This window comes from Antechinus flavipes, chromosome 2 (genome assembly GCF_016432865.1).
Source record: "Antechinus flavipes isolate AdamAnt ecotype Samford, QLD, Australia chromosome 2, AdamAnt_v2, whole genome shotgun sequence".
NCBI classification, from domain to species: Eukaryota; Metazoa; Chordata; class Mammalia; order Dasyuromorphia; family Dasyuridae; genus Antechinus; species Antechinus flavipes.
In genome coordinates this window covers 352,596,890-352,613,450 of record NC_067399.1, presented here as the reverse complement: position 1 = coordinate 352,613,450, position 16,561 = coordinate 352,596,890, and the positions used below count along the sequence as shown (strand labels likewise).

The 16,561-nt window shown below is 32.0% G+C and overlaps 1 protein-coding gene across 3 annotated transcripts in view; it reads right to left on the bottom strand.

The window, feature by feature from the left end:
- MIPOL1 (mirror-image polydactyly 1) overlaps window positions 1-16,561 on the bottom strand; it is a 520,237-nt gene that overhangs the window by 265,610 nt on the left and 238,066 nt on the right. For all 3 annotated transcript variants that reach the window (XM_051978073.1, XM_051978071.1, XM_051978072.1), the window contains exon 9: window positions 4,976-5,083. In XM_051978073.1, coding sequence (XP_051834033.1) covers window positions 4,976-5,083 — 108 coding nt within the window. The remainder of the gene's footprint in view (window positions 1-4,975; window positions 5,084-16,561) is intronic.

Genomic DNA, 16,561 nt, shown 5'->3' with positions numbered 1-16,561 from the left:
TGCATATATCTTGTAAATTAAATACTATAATAAAAAAAGAGACAAGAACAATATTCAGAGAAAAAAGTATAGCAAATAAATGTCTTCCAACTATAGGCACTGGGAAAAGAGGAGTTAAACAACTTCATTGTCCTTTTGTTTTTCTTAAGAAACAACATCAAACAGCAATTTCCAACCATTTCCATCTTTTTTTTTTTCCTAATGAGCAGAGTCTCTAACAGATGCAGCTAAACCTGCAATATTCAGGAGCTATATATAAGCTCATATCATAATATGCCTGCAGGGATTTCTCTTGGAATAGAATTGTATCACTACCTGTGCATTTAATCAGCTCCAAACCTGGATTTCAACTGTTCTACCTCAGCTATCATACTTGCTTGTTGAGATCTCATGCTACAGTTTCTTATTAACTTGATATGTCCATGGAGAGACTCCTCAGATAATCTCTCAAGTCAGAGAGAAAAAAAATCTCTCTGGGACTATAATTCCCAGAATTCATAGGTAGATTTCAAAACTTTGCCCACAGGGAAAGTCTGAGTGTCCAGTTATACTAGAAACAAATGTTCTTTGAAGGCAGAGCCTATTTGTTTTTTCTCTTTGTATCCTTCAGCGCACTTCCTTTTACTCAGTAGGAAAATTTTGTTCCATTGCATTTTCTTTTTGTAATAGTTTGGTTGTTTTTTTAACCCCTACCTGTCTCAGTCTAAATTTGTTCAAATTTGAAAACCTTCTTTAATATGTAAAGTGATTTATCTTATTAAATAATAGCTGCTTTATGATTAAATTGTAGAGAAACACACAAGAATAATGTTAAAATGGAGATTTGCAAATATGACCTGAATTAGTTGGAGGAATTTTTGTTTAACAAATTCACATCCAAATTTTATAATGGATCACATGTATTTATCACATGCAATTAATGAAAATATACTTGTCCTCAAATAGTAGAGTTTTTCTACAACTACTTGTAAAGCAAATTTACTTTCTCTTTTATATATACATGTATATTTTGTTAAAAAAAGTAATTTCTCTATAAAATTTATTTATAAAAAAATTCACTGACCTTGGGAAAATTCAAGAAAAGAACTGAAATATTTTTCTTCAGCTACCCCTTTTTTACAATCAGGTATAGATTATACAATTCATTTTCTTAGCTAAATCAGTGCTGGCAATTAATTATTATCTTCATTTGTTTGGTTTCTTTTCAAAATAAAGAAAGCAGCTTAATATCAAAAAGTCCCTATGAAACAAAATGTTTAAATACATTAAGAAAATCCAAATTACAATTAAAATTAAACAAAATTGCCTCTTCCTTCAAAGAAGATCTATTTCCTAACACTTAACAAAAAATGTAGACAAAATGTGTTTTCCCGAATGGGACCATAAAATCCTTTAGGGAGACAAAATGAATCATAGCAAATATTTTGGAATCTCAGAAAGATAACATAGAATGACAAAGGCTTTAAAAGAACCAACTATTTCTTTCAGAAATAAGAAACCAGGAATTATTGCTCTATTCTTGCAAATAAACTCCCACATGCAAGGTGTGTCTGTGTGTGTGTGTGCACATTGCTCATGTAGGGTATGTGTGTCCTCAGAAGTGTGTCTAGGTATGACTTGCAAAGATGCATGGCTCCAGAGTTTCATTTGCTCAAGCTCTTCAACCATTTTCCACCAAAGAGGAGGGTCTTATAGAAATGGATTTGATCTCTCAAATATATTCATAAATAAGGAAAAAACACATATATGTCTTGAATTGGTGGGCTCATGTATTCTTTTTTTTAAAGTAGTGTTCAGTTTCTATGCTATTAAGTGAAAAGCAATGAATTGGTACTCAGTGGTTCCAACTCAAATCTCAGCTTCGCTACTTAATTACCTATGTAAGCTGGAGTAAATCACTTGACATATCTGGGCCTCTGTATCTTTAGCTATAAAATGAAGCGTTGGATGATATGGTTCCTTCCAATTTTAAAGCTATGATTCTATGTTATTTCTTGAAATTCTTTGAGTCACAGTTCTTCTTAGATTGAGTCAATTACATCCCAGTAGATGTTTATTCTTGTATCTTGTACCCATTTCAATTCTAAGTAGTTTGAACTGGAATTCATTCTATTTTCAAACATCCTACGGTCTACTAATCACATAACTTTTAAAAGGTGCATTTCATCACCATCAAATATAATGGTCAAATTCTCCCACTTAATTAGCTAATGTTTCTATTTCTATTCCAAAATTCCCCCCCAAATGCAATCTGCCCCCTTAATATTTTTAGAAAAAAAGAGCTTATTAAGTGAAATTCAGTTATCCTCAATTGTCTAAGTTAATGGAAAGAGATCGAATATATAAACAATTCATGCATCAATGAAAAACTTTATTTCAAGCTCATCTCTAAATACTTAAACAGATTTTCTTCTTCTAGTCATTGATTATCTTTGGTAGAAGTAATAATAAGTAACAGGGTGTGAGGAGCAAACAAGCAATTATGTAATTCCTACTATGTATCAGGCCCTGTGTTAAGTATTTTACAAATATTATCTGGCTCTAATATAGATAGTAAATAGAAAAATTCTACAGGCTATTTTCTTCTCAATAAGTTAATTTATATTCCAAAAAAATTATTAAGGAAAGAATGGAAACTATTTAAAACTGAAAAATAAGGATATGTTTAGAATGTTTTTAAATTTTGGACAATCAGATATCTCACTACATATTTGGGGTTCCCTAATAAATGAGAAATTTTTATAGAGCTTAATTACAGTTTAATTTTTAAAAATAATTTGGATTTCTAAATTAAGGCAAATTGACTGAACATTATAATCTGCTACTAAACCTCAAGCATAAATCATTATACCTTTTTTCTCTCTCAAATAAGGGATACTGCCTCAAGTCATTCATACTTCTAATAAAATGTTGTTTGATACCTGATATGGTTCTTGTGTTTTGAATACTACTCCATAACAATTTACCTTCAACAGAAAGCTAAACAAAGATACAAAATAATTTTCATGCATATAAAATGGCTAACAGGAAAAAAATGAGTGTATCTATGGAAAATTATGAAATCCTTAGGAAAAACATCTGGTTCTAGGGAGAATATTAATCATCCAATGGATGGCAAGGGCCAAAAGCTGTTGAAAATTTAAGTTTTTAAACCAAGCATAAATATCTCTACTTTATCTTTTAAAAAAGAAAAAAAACCAGAACACATATATAAACTTGTTCCTTAAGGAAGGAGCTGTTAGTTCTGTGTAATAGACAGTGATTGGTTCAGCTCAATCTTGAATATGATGATCTCAGCAGTACTTGTTGAATTGAAAAAGAATTCCCAGAAAAGATTCTGGTGCTATTGAACCAGAGTATTGATCATAGAAATTGAGCTGGAATGGATCTCCGAGATTTAGTTTAACCTTTCATTTTACAGATAAGGAAACAGACAGCAATTTGTCTGAAGCCACACAGCTAGAGTTGTGAACAGAATTTGTCTTCCACGTATTTTTATTACTAATAGTAATTATATATGTACTCTTTAATATTTATCAGATTAAAATAGTTTTAGGTGTATATAATTTATCTATTCATTTCCAAAAATTTGAGTATTAAATAATTTGATAGCATTTATGAAAATGTTATATAAAGTTACACAGAACTTAAAAAACTCATATACAATTCACTAATATGCCCAGAATTTGAAACAAAAGGATAGGTGGAATTAAAAACATGATGTCAGAAAATAATTTCTAATGAAACACACTGAATACTAAAGTTATTTTTACTTACATTAATGGCAAATACTTTACAATCATTTACAATGGCCACAAAATCTCTAAATTATAATTCTATAAAAATGTTTGTACTTAGTTAATTTAATTATATGAATATAGAAATTTCATCACAAGTGACACAAGTTGAAAGTTCAATGATCATGCTATTGAAGAATCATTCTTAGATTCCAGTTTAGTTTTGCCCAAAATTTCAGGTTATCTAAATCATAAACACTTGGGAAGTAAGAACAATATCATTGCATTCAGAATTGGAAGGGTCAAAACTATCAGTTAATGAAGTGGTTCATTTCTATTTCTTTCTATAACTAAGCTTCCTTTTCTAGCTGTGAAAATAATCATTGTATTCTGGTATTTGCAAGATGTCCTAAGTAAAGTGAGACTGCAATAACATCTATTTTCTCACTGTGCTCACTTTTTTTTTTAATTAGGAAAAAAACCCAGAAATATACATACAAAAAATATCCTATTTGGAGATATGTTTATGCATATGTATGTATGCATATACAAATATATATATATATATATATATGTTTTATAAACACATATACCAAGAAATAAAGATATATACCTATCTTTAAAATGGAACTGGACTTCTATAATTAATTACATGTCATAATGACAGAATAGGGTTTTTAAATATGAAATACCAAGTTTGTCTTAACATTTGAAAAAAGTCAAAGTATATTTATTGCTTTTGCTTCTTTTAACCTCTTCTTACCAATTAAACTTTTTTAAGATACTTTTTTTCAAAAAGTATCAATTATATGAATAATTATATGAACAAGTAATGTTATTATTGATCTATGAAATACTTATGAGTAGAGATCCACATTTAAAGATACATGTTAATTTGATTAATATCACTAAACAACAATAGTACACAAACAGAAAATGAATAAAAGTGATGGCAAAAAATTTCCATAAAAATGCCTCAACAATTCTGAGAATATATTATTCTATGTTGTTTTTGTGCATGCACACAAACACACACACACACACACACACACACACACACACACAAATAAAATAATACCATAACAGAAGGGTTCTGTATCTGTGTTTAAAGAAGGGGTTGTTGGCAAACACCACAGCTCACTTCTGCTGAAATGTACACAACTGATATATGCAGCACAGAAAGCTGGCACCAAGAACTTATAACCTTAATTTGCCTACAAGAAGGAATGGAGATTTACCTTCAGAGCACGTTCTTGATTGTTTTCAGCAGTCAGATGTCTTATGTTGTTTGCCGAAGTCTGGTTCTGCTCTTTCAGATGATGAAGCTCCTGCTCTAGCCGTTTGCACTGCAACGAGAAAAGAATCCCATTAAGTAAAGGAGCTATAGCATATTTTTTTAATAACAAGCCACATGGATTAATGTAAATAAAACAATCATTTTTTTTCTAAAAGAGAAGGTATTTTAGCAAAAGAAAAGCTTCTGAAAAAGCAATGTTTAATCTAAAGATAAAATAATACTGAAGAAATAAGTGTTTTTATACCATTTTGTTTTTCTTAATTCCTTTTTAATTATTAAAATGAACCTTTTTTATTATATTAAGGAAACCACGTAAAATAATTTAGATTATTATCTAACTAAATGAATTATTTACCATTTATCTGACATTTGCTTAAACAAGAACATAGTCTTCATTTCTAATAATTTTAGAAAAGTTACATCAAAATCTTAATAAAACATTTTATTCTATGATTATCACTTTTTATTAATTTTATTTTCACTTCTAAATATAAAATATATTTACATTTAATTTACATACTTAGAAACCTTTAAGATTCATTATTATGGAGCAAGTTCAAAATAAATGAGTAAATTATCTTAAAAACAAAATCTATAAATTTTATAACTATAGGACTCAGAAACAAAAAAAAACAAATTAAACATGATGTTACCTGGTCCTAATATCTTCACTTCCAAATAGGTAAAAACCCACCAAACAACTGTTATTTCAGTTTAGATTCTTGATAATTTAAAGAATATAAATAATAAAAAACCCCAGAAAATTAAAAGTCATGATCATTAAAAATGAAATATAGCAATTCATACATACACATAAAGCTATATGTCTAATTAATGATTATGTTTCTGAAACCATAATATTTAAAGTGTATCATAGGAACTATTTAATAAAAATGGTGGTGAATTATTTAACTTAGTGTAGTTTTAGAATTTTTCCAGGCATTTACGTTTAGTTTATTTTAGCTTGCAAGAATGAATAAATGAAAACAATTGCAACAACAATACACCTTTATTGGGTAGTTACTATATGCTAAGCATTTAAGATACAGAGAGAAAACAGAGACAATCTCTACTCTCAAGGAGCTCGTATTCCAATAGCACATAGAGGAGATTTCAACTTCAAATCTGATGGACAGTGATCCTTTGTATTCAAAGGCAAAGTAGATAGTAATGTCTCTTCCTTACATCATGTCCACTAATAAAACCACATCAGTTTCTGATATTGAACCAACTGACCCCACTTAGGTGTCAAATATATTGTTTGTGAATAGAAAGTAGCTGGTGCTACTAAATATAAATAAAATTATCTTTAAAAAAATCTCTCTCTCTCTCTTTCTCTCTCTCTCTCTCTCTCTCTCATTCTGTTGTACCTGTTCCACTGTCTATTACTTTTATTATTTAAAATAAGTTTTACTGATGATGCATCTTTTAAATTCTCCCTTCCCCCCAAAAGCTACCAGAAAGCCATCCTATATATTTTAAAACCTTTTAAAGAATATTAAAAGCATGTTTTTAAAGGAAAAAAGAAGAGAAAAAATCAGCAAAAGTGATCAACAAAAAGACTGAAAACATGTGCAACATATTACACTTCTGAACCTACTACCTGTGCAGATATCTTATATTTCTTCTTTGGAGCCATACAATTATTCTTTCTAATTTTGAAACATATACTTTTAAGTATTTTGTGGCTGTTCTGTCCATTTGAATTATTATAGTCATTGTATATACTGCTCTTTTGACTCTGCTTACTTCAATTTGTATCAGTTAATGTAGATTTTTTTTTTTGCTTTTCCAAATTTATTAAATTCCTTATTTCTTATAGCACAATAAAATTCCACTACATTCATATACCCCAATTTGACTTTGGTTTACAGACATCTATATTATTATTATTTTGCTATCACTAAAAAATGCTGCTAAAGGTATTTAGTGAATTGTATAAATGTTTTGGTGTATACATTTTCAAAGTTTACTCAAAATAAGTTAGCAATCACATTTGCCCATCCTTTTCATAACCTGAAAAGTAGTTAACTTGGGCTTGGTGTCTGGAACTCATCAATGACAGGTAGGTGATCTCTGTGAATACTTCAACTCCTTATTAACTATTTCTGTTTTGTCTACTCCTAGTCAAAGATGTCACCTTGGCAGAGAAAATAGAAAGCAAGAGAACTGTCCTTCAAGAGAATCCCATTCACATCTGAAGTTCTACTTTTTTTTTTCCCCCTGAGGCAATTGGAGTTAAGTGACTTGCCCAAGGTCACAAAGCTAGGATGTCTTAAGTATCTGAGAACAGATTTTAAACTCAGGTCCTCCTGACTTCAGGGCTGGTGCTTTATCTACTGTGCTACTTAGATGTCCCGGTCCTACTTATTCTTTTGCATTTGTGTTTGGTAAATAAACATAAAGCACCGAGGTGGCACAGAAGATAGAATATTAGACTTGGAGTCAGGGAGGCCTGGGAGAGTTTGAGATAGTCCTTCTTCAGATTATGTGACCCTGGGCAAGTTAAATAACCTTTCAGCCTCAATTTACTCTTCAATAAAATGAAAATTATTGAGAGGATCAAATAAGATAATATACAATGTGCTACATAAATATCATATTAATTATTATTGACTGTTCCCTTAGATTTTGTCTCCTGAAAATTTCTTGGCATTTTCACTGTCTTATTTATTTCTAAAATATAGGTAGAAATGTATGTAGCATTTATTTTGGTGGATATATGTAGATAAGTGTTATGGGCCAGAACTCTGAACTTGACACAAGGATTCTTACAAGGTATTGTCAGTGGAATTGGTAAAGACAATGGTTATCTAGTTTAGCATGATGCTTAATAGTTCTCTAGTTCAGTACATGTACTTAGTACTTAGTATAGTTCTACAAGATTCACACTTATGATAATGTAATTATAAGAGATCATGTAAGCGGGGAGCCTCAGCCAGATTCAGAGCCAGAGAACACAGAGGAGGCGGGAGCTCAAGCTCTTAGAGCCAAGGAGAAATATTCATTCCATCTTCATCAGGCTCCTGGTGGCCTGGCCTCCTGCACTTCCCCCACTGAGACAAAGGCCTGTCAGAGCCAGAGACAGAAGGGCCAGACCTACAGATTTAGAAATGACCCTGAGACACCTTTGTGGTGGCTGGAGGCTGAAGCACAAGCCCTCAGACTCAGAGAGATTCACTTCATCTCACACCATTGTGGGGGCTGGCCTCCTGCACTTCCCCTGGTCTGAAGGCTGGTCTGAAAGGCTCTCCAGAAAGCTGGCCTGGGCCCCAGGCAAGGAAACTAGATTGTGAAGGAGATAATAAAGGATTTGGGTTTTAACACCTAGCTATTCTTGTGGTGATTACTTTGCTGGAAGGAAGGTTGGTCTAAGACCTCCAGAAAAACAACAGAGAACCTTACTGGTAGGTTTCTCTCTCCCTCTTCCTTACTGTTTAACTACCTTTCTTTGATTAAGCTTATAAGACTACAGGCAAATATTTTAGTATCAGTCTTCATTAGGTGTATCATGTCCTTAAGGAAATAATATATACATGAATAACTCTAGCATAAAAAGGCCCTTTCACAGAAATATGTTACTTTTACTTTACTTTTTAGAGTTATGAGGAATAGATTCTTGGAAAGTGATCATTAAGCATAATTTTTGAGAGTCTGAAGACATGTTTTGAGAGAAATAAGTTTAATTTTCATTCTTTGAAAAGACAATCTGTGGCAATGATATCAGTGTTCTTGAGAAGCCAGAAGCTGCACTTTTGATATAGTCCATATAAAGATCTTTATCCCAACTCACCCTTCCCTTTTTTTAAATGAACGTGGCTACTTCATTATCAGGATCATGATCATCATTAATAGTAACAACAGCAGAAACAACCACTTATAAAGTGTTACTATGTTCAAGCACTGGCTACCTCATCAATTTGCTAATTCATGGAGATTAAAGTAAACAGAAACATCTACATGTTTTCAGAACAATTACTTCCAATCATACTTCGCTCATATTTTATTTATGAAATTGTAATAAGTGTAACAAACAAAATCATTGGGCCAATGGTTTGGAAGCATTTGCCTTATCCCTCTTAAGGGACTCTTCTTAGCTTTGGATCCAAGGGAGTATGTCACTTGGGTTTAATCCTGGGAGGACTCAGCCCTGAAAAGAAAGGTCTTTCTCTTTTTCTAGCTCTGTAGTTTTATACTCCTTAGAATCTTGGGGAAAATTACTTAAAGTATTGGTTAGGCTCATGTTTTCCTCAAAAGGGAAATGGGGAATAGAAAAGCATATAAGATATAGAATATCTTCATTTCCAATTCCTCCCCGCCCCATGCAATTTAAACAAATATGCATTGACAGAAAAACCTGAACTATTTTTCTGGAGGAGCAGTTGCTAAGAGTAGAATAATTCTCAGAACATCCAATTCTGGCCATTGAATGCTCTCTGTTGACTTTGGGAGGACCTCTGACAACTGCCATTCCCTTTCCCAGATAGTCTGGAAGGGAAGCAACTGCACAAGCAGGAGACCCAGGCTTGGCCTAACAATGAGCTTTGCTTGCCAAAGTAACCCTCATCCTTTGGTGACTGTTGTAACATACTATTGCCCTATATTCAATGCCTTCCAATCTCTTATTTCTCCCTTTATCCCTGTGTTAACCAATCGCAGACATATAAGAACTATCTCCTGTCCTTATCTCCCTTTCAGTTATTCTACTCCTTCTCAGTCCCATTCTACCTATGTCCTCACTATAATTCCTTCCACCCTTTCCACTGTGCCCTCTAGAATTTCCATTCTCTAGTAAAGAAACTTTCACTCATCCTGGGTTTCTTTCTCTCATACTCCTTGCATCTACCAGCCTAAAATGAAACCTTCATTGAGAAATGTTTCCCTGGTGCTATGGTATTTCAAAGTATTTTTTTCTGGCACTGATTATACTTTCATCTCCCTGAAAAAGGAGTTGAAATACCCTTTATTTTACAGCTATCTTCAGACTTTCCCTATACTATCATCACTCAACAGCCTCCTATTTCGAGTGCACGTAGTCAAAAATTTCCTCTCAATCAAAATCACAGTGACTGTTTCATACCAGTCTTTCAGTCACATTCTCCCTCCTTTTGCAAGAAGTTCATCATTTGGATCTCTTTTTCTCCTCAACAACTTATTCCCTTATACTAGAATATTTCAATTCTGCATTGATGATCTTTCAAAGCCTCAAAACACTCAATTCCTGAACCCACTTAAATTTTTCATTCAAAAATAGTCCCACATATGGATAATCATGAATCATTTTCAAAAAAAGTTTTTTCTTTTTAATTAGAAATTCAGATATCCTTCTAAGTAACATCCTATCAATCCATCTCTCCCTATACCTCACTCCTCTTTAACCTCACCTCAGATCATTCTTGACTCTCTTTTCTTCCCTTTCCAATTTCAACTTTTATCAATTAGCTATTTTGCTTCTACTATTCTCAGCTTGCTCTCATGTCTATCATTGATCATCTCTTGTCAAACTTTAGACCTGGATTACTCCCAACATCTTAATCTTCTGCTTCTTCTGTCTGACAAGCTATTGAATGTAGCTGGAGGAATTTGTATAATCAGGACAATAATGTACATTATAAATTTATGTCAAGCTCTGTTGTGAACATGGTAGGGAAAAAAAAGTCAGGGACTTATCTGAGTTCTCCCAAGTTTTCTTCCAAACAATTTTTAAAAATATCTCAAAGTGGGGCAGCTAGGTGGTGCAGTAGATAGAGTACCAGCCCTGAAATCAGGAGGACCTGAGTTCAAGTCTGGTCTTAGACACTGAGCACTTCCTAGCTTCCTGTTACCCTGGGCAAGTCACTTAACCCCAATTGCGTCAGCAAATATATATATATATCTATATATATATAGATATATATATCTCAAAGTAAATTCTAAAGATAATTCAAAAGGTTGGCATGAAAGGTCTATCTTACAGCAGGCCTTTGAAATGAATGAATCAATGACTGCAATGGCAACTAATGGAAATTTCAGTTCTACAGAAGGTAAAGGGGTTGAACAATTTACCAGAACTAAATTAGAGGAGTCCCTTTGTTGACACTAGTTCAAGACTGTGATAATTTTGTAATAATGGAGCAGGAAGCATGGTCACAGTTCCAAGGCAGAAAAGAATACTTGTAGTCACTCACAGACAGGGCACAGATAAGGAGAGCAGTAAAAAGACCTCTGCTTAGATCATACCACATTGGAAGAACAAAAAACCAACAGAATCTCAAAAGAAGCTGCCCCCCAAAACCTGAAGCTTGGGACAGGCCTCTTATACCGTGGGACCAGAGGCCAATTTTAATATGACATCACAAGTCAAGCAATAGTCTGGAAAAAGAGTATATAACAAGAGTTATTTATATATATGTGTATATATAAATACACACATATATATAACTCATATATATGTATGTGTATATATATATATATATATATATATATATATATATATATATATATCTTCTAACCTTAGTGACAAGGATGATCAAAACATAAATTCAGAAGAAGACAATAAAATCAAAACTGTTCTATCTAAAGCTTCAAAGAAAAATGTGAATTAGTCTCAGGCTCCAAAAGAATTCTGGGAAAGACTCAAATGGATTTTAAAAATCAAATAAGAGAAATAGAGGAAAAATGGGAAGAGAAATGATAGTGATGCAAGAAAATAATGAAAAAAAAGAGTTAATAGAATATATCAAATGATAAAAGAGGCACAGAAATACAATGATGAGAAGAATGCCTTAAAAAACATTGTTGGTGGAATTGTGAACGGATTCAGTCATTCTGGAGAGCAATTTAGAACTATGTTCAAAAAGTTATCAAACTGTGTATACCCTTTGATTCAGCAGTGTTTCTACTGGGTTAATATCCCAAAGAGATTTTAAAGGAAGGAAAGGGATCCACATGTGCAAAAATGTTTGTGGCAGCCCTCTTTGTAATGGCAAGAAACTGGAAACTGAATTGATGCCCCTCAATTAGAGAATGGCTGAATAAATTGTGGGATATGAATGTTATAGAATATTGTTGTATAAGAAATGACCAGCAGGATGATTTTAGAGAGGCCTGGAAAAACTTGCATGAACTGATGCTGAGTGAAATAAACAGAACTAGGAGATCATTGTACACGGCAACAACAAGATTATACGATGATCAATTCTGATGGATGTGGCTCTCCTCAACAATGAGATGATTCAAACCAGTTCCAATTGTTCAAAGATGAAGAGAGCCATCTACATACAGAGAGAGAACAGTGGGAACTGAATGTGATTCCTAACATAGCATTTTCACTCTTTTTGTTGTTATTTGTTTGCATATTATTTTGCCTCACTTTTTTTTAACTGGTTTGATTTTATTTTTCTTGTGCAGCTCGATAATTGTATAAATATGTATATCTCTACCATATTTAACATATATTGGACCACTTGCCATTTACAGGAGGGTATGGGAGAAAGGGGAAAAATTGGAACACAAGTTTTTGTAAGCACTAATGTTGAAGAACTGTCCACGCATATGTTTTGAAAAATAAAAAGCTTTAACAAAAAAAAAAATTAAAGAGGGATCCCCAAATGAAAATTCCCAGGAATTTTATAGCCAAATTCCAGAGTTCCTAGGTCAAGGACAAAATGTTGCAAGCAATTAAAAAGAAACAATTCAAACATCATGGAATCATAGTCAAGATAACATAAGTTTTATCAGTTTATACATTAAAAGATCTGATGGCTTAGAATATGGAAGGTAAAGAAGCAAGGATTATAAGCAAGAATCCTCTACCCAGCAAAACTCAGTATATTAAGTCAAGAAGAAAATAGATAGTTGATGAAATATTTCTGATGAAAAGATTAGAACTGAATAGAAAAACTTGACTTTCAAGTAGAAGATACAAGAGAAGCATAAAAAGGTAAACAAAAAAAAAAGAAAGCATTAGGAATTTGATAAGATTAAATTGGTTATATTACTACATGGGGAAATGATACTGTAATTGTTAAGAACTTTCTTATTATTAGAATGGTTAAAAGGACTGTATATCAAGGGCATGGAGATGGGTTAAATATGATGGGATGATTATCTTAAAAAATAAAATGAGATATGAGAAAGAGAAATCCATTGGGAGAAGGGGAAAAGGAGAAGCAGAATGTGGTAAATTTTCTTACATGAAAGAAGCTCAAAAGAGAAGGGAAATAGTGGGAGTAGTTCTTGAATTTTACTCTCATTAGAATTGGCTGAAAAGAGAAGTAACACTTATGTTCAGTTTAGTATAGAAATCCATCTTACTCCATAAGAAAGTAGGAGAAGGGGATAAGAGAAGGTGGGGAGGTTAAAAGAAAGGGGGACAGGCTAGGAGAGGTGGTAGTCAGAAACAAAACACTTTTTAAGTATGGAAAAGAAGAAAAAAGAGTGTAGGATAAATAGGGGAAAAGTAGGATGGAAATAAATACAGTTCATAATAATAATTGGGAAAAATTTTATAGCAAGTTTCCATGAGAAAGATCTCATTTCTCAAATATATAGAGAATTGAACCAAATTCATAAAAGTTAAATAAATTATCAAAAGATATGAATAGGCAGTATTTTCTTTTTCTTTCTTTCTCTTCTATATCTCTATATCTATAGCTACTTATAATCAAATAAAAAATGCGATCACTATTGATGAGAGAGAGAAAATAACTGAGGTACCACCCAACACGTACAGATTGGTTAATAAGATAGAAAAATAAATGATAAATGTTGAAGGAAGTGGGAAATTTAAGACACTAATGAACTGCTAATGGAATTATGAACTGAACCATCTATAGGGCAATTTGGAAATATATATGAAGTGATATAGAAAACCATACATACTTTTAATTCCTCAATACTACTACAATGTCTATAACCCAAAGAGATTTTTTTAAAAAAAGAAAAAGACCTCTAAGTACAAAAACATATTTATGGAAGCTCCTTTTGTAATGGCAAAAAATTAAACATTGATGGGATATCTATCAATTGTAAAATGACTGGACAAGTTATAGTTTATGATTGTGATGGAATACTACTATTATATAAAAAATGTCAAGCAGGATGCTCTAAGAAAAATTACCAAAGTCTTATATAAACTGATGCAAAGTAAAATGAGCAGAAACAAGAGAACATGGTATGCAGAAATAGCAATATTGCATAATGACTAATATATAGACATGAAAAACATATTTCTATAATAGTTTTGTTGTAAAAGAAAGCAGGCAACAATAATAACAAAAACAAGAAAAATATAGAAAGTAAAAGAAAAAAGAAGCATGCTTCAATCTGCATGAAGGTTTCTTCATTCTTTCTTTGAAGCTGGATAGCATTTTTCATTATAATCCTTTGGCATTGACTTAGATCACTATATTGTTGAGAATAACTGTTTTCCATGATTACAAAGTATACCATAATATCATCTGCAAAGAGTGATAATTTGATTTCCTCATTACCTGCTCTAATTCCTTTAATCTATTTCTCAATTCTTATTGCTGAAACTAGAATTTCTAATACAATATTGAATGTTAATGGTGATAGCGGGCAACCTTGTTTCATTCCTGATCTTAGGGGGAATGAATGGTTCCAGTTTATCCCCATTATATATGATGCTTACTGACGGTTTTAAATAGATCCTACTGACTATCTTAAGGAAAAGCCCATTTATTCCTATACTCTCAAGTGTTTTTAATAGGAATGGATGTTGGATTTTATCAAATGCTTTTTCTGCATCTATTGAGATGATCATATGGTTTTTGTTAATTGGTTATTGATATTGTCAATTATGCTTATAGTTTTCCTAATACTGAATGAGCCTTGCATTCCTGGCATTAATACTACTTGATCGTGGTGTATATCCTGGGGATAATATTCTGTAATTTTTGCTAATATTTTATTTTTAAAATTTTTGCATCAATATTCATTAGGAAGACTGGTCTATAATTTTCTTTCTCTGTTTTCAACCTATCTGGTTTAGGTATCAGTACCATGTCTGTGTCATAAAAGGAATTTGGTAGGACTCCTTCATTACCTATTTTTTCAAATAGTTTATATAACATTGGGGATAATTGTTCTTTAAATGTTTGGCAGAATTCACGTGTAAATCCATCTGGTCCTGGGGATTTTTTCTTAGGGAGTTGATTAATAGCTTGTTCTATTTCTTTTTCTGAAATGAGACTATTTAAGCAATTTACTTCCTCCTCTGTTAATCTGGTCAACCTCTAATTTTGAAGATAGTCATGAATTTCACTTAGGTTATCAATTTTTTTGGTATAAAGTTGGGCAAAGTAACTCCTAATTATTGCTCTAATTTCCTCTTCATTGTTGGAAAGTTCTCCCTTTTCATTTTTAATAATAACAATCTGATTTTTCTCTTTCCTTTTTCTAATCAAATTTACGAAAGGTTTATCTATTTTGTTGGTTTTTTCTTAAAACCAACTCTTAATTTTATTTATAAATTCAATAGTTTTTTTTTTTACTTTCAATTTTATCAATTTCTCCTTTTAATTTTAGAATTTCAAGTTTAGTATTTGATTAGGGGTTTTTAATTTGGTCTTTTCCTAGCTTTTTAAATTGCAAGCCTAATTCATTGATCTTCTCTTTCTCTATTTTATTCAAATAAGACTCTAGAGATTTAAAAAAAATTTCCTCTTATTACCTCTTTGGCTGCATCCCATAAATTTTTTAAAAATAACTTTTTATTGATAGAACCCATGCCAGGATAATTTTTTACAGCATTATCCCTTGCATTCACTTCTGTTCCGATTCTTTCCCTCCCTCCCTCCACGCCCTCCCCAAGATGGCAAGCAGTCCTTTACATGTTGAATAGGTTACAGTATATCCTAGATACAATATATGTGTGCAAAACCGAACAGTTTTCTTATTGCACAGGGAGAATTGGCTTCAGAAGGTATAAATAACCCGTATCCCATACATTTTGGTATGATGTTTCATTACTGTCATTCTCTTGGGTGAAATTATTAATTGTGTCTATCCTTTGCTGTTTCACCCATTCATTCTTTAGGATGAGATTATTTAGTTTTCAATTACTTTTTGGTCTATTTACCCCTAGCTTTTTGTTGAATATAATTTTTATTGCATTATGATCTGAAAAGAATGCATTTACTATTTCTGCCTTTCTGCATTTAATTTTGAGATCTTTATGTTCTAATATATGGTCAATTTTTGCATAGGTTCCATGAACTGCTGAGAAGAAAGTATACTCCTTTCTATCACCATTCAGTTTTCTCCAAAGAGCTATCATACCCAATTTTTCTAATATTTTATTTACCTCTTTAGCTTCTTTCTTATTTGTTTTGTGGTTTAATTTACTTAATTCCAAGAGTGCAAGGTTGAGGTCTCCCACTATTATAGTTTTGCTGTCTATTTCTTCTTGTAACTCTCTTTACTTCTCCTTTAGGAATTTAGATGCTAGATACTCGATGCATATATGTTTAGTATTTATATTGCTTTATTGTCTATGCTACCCTTTAGCAAGATATGATTTCCT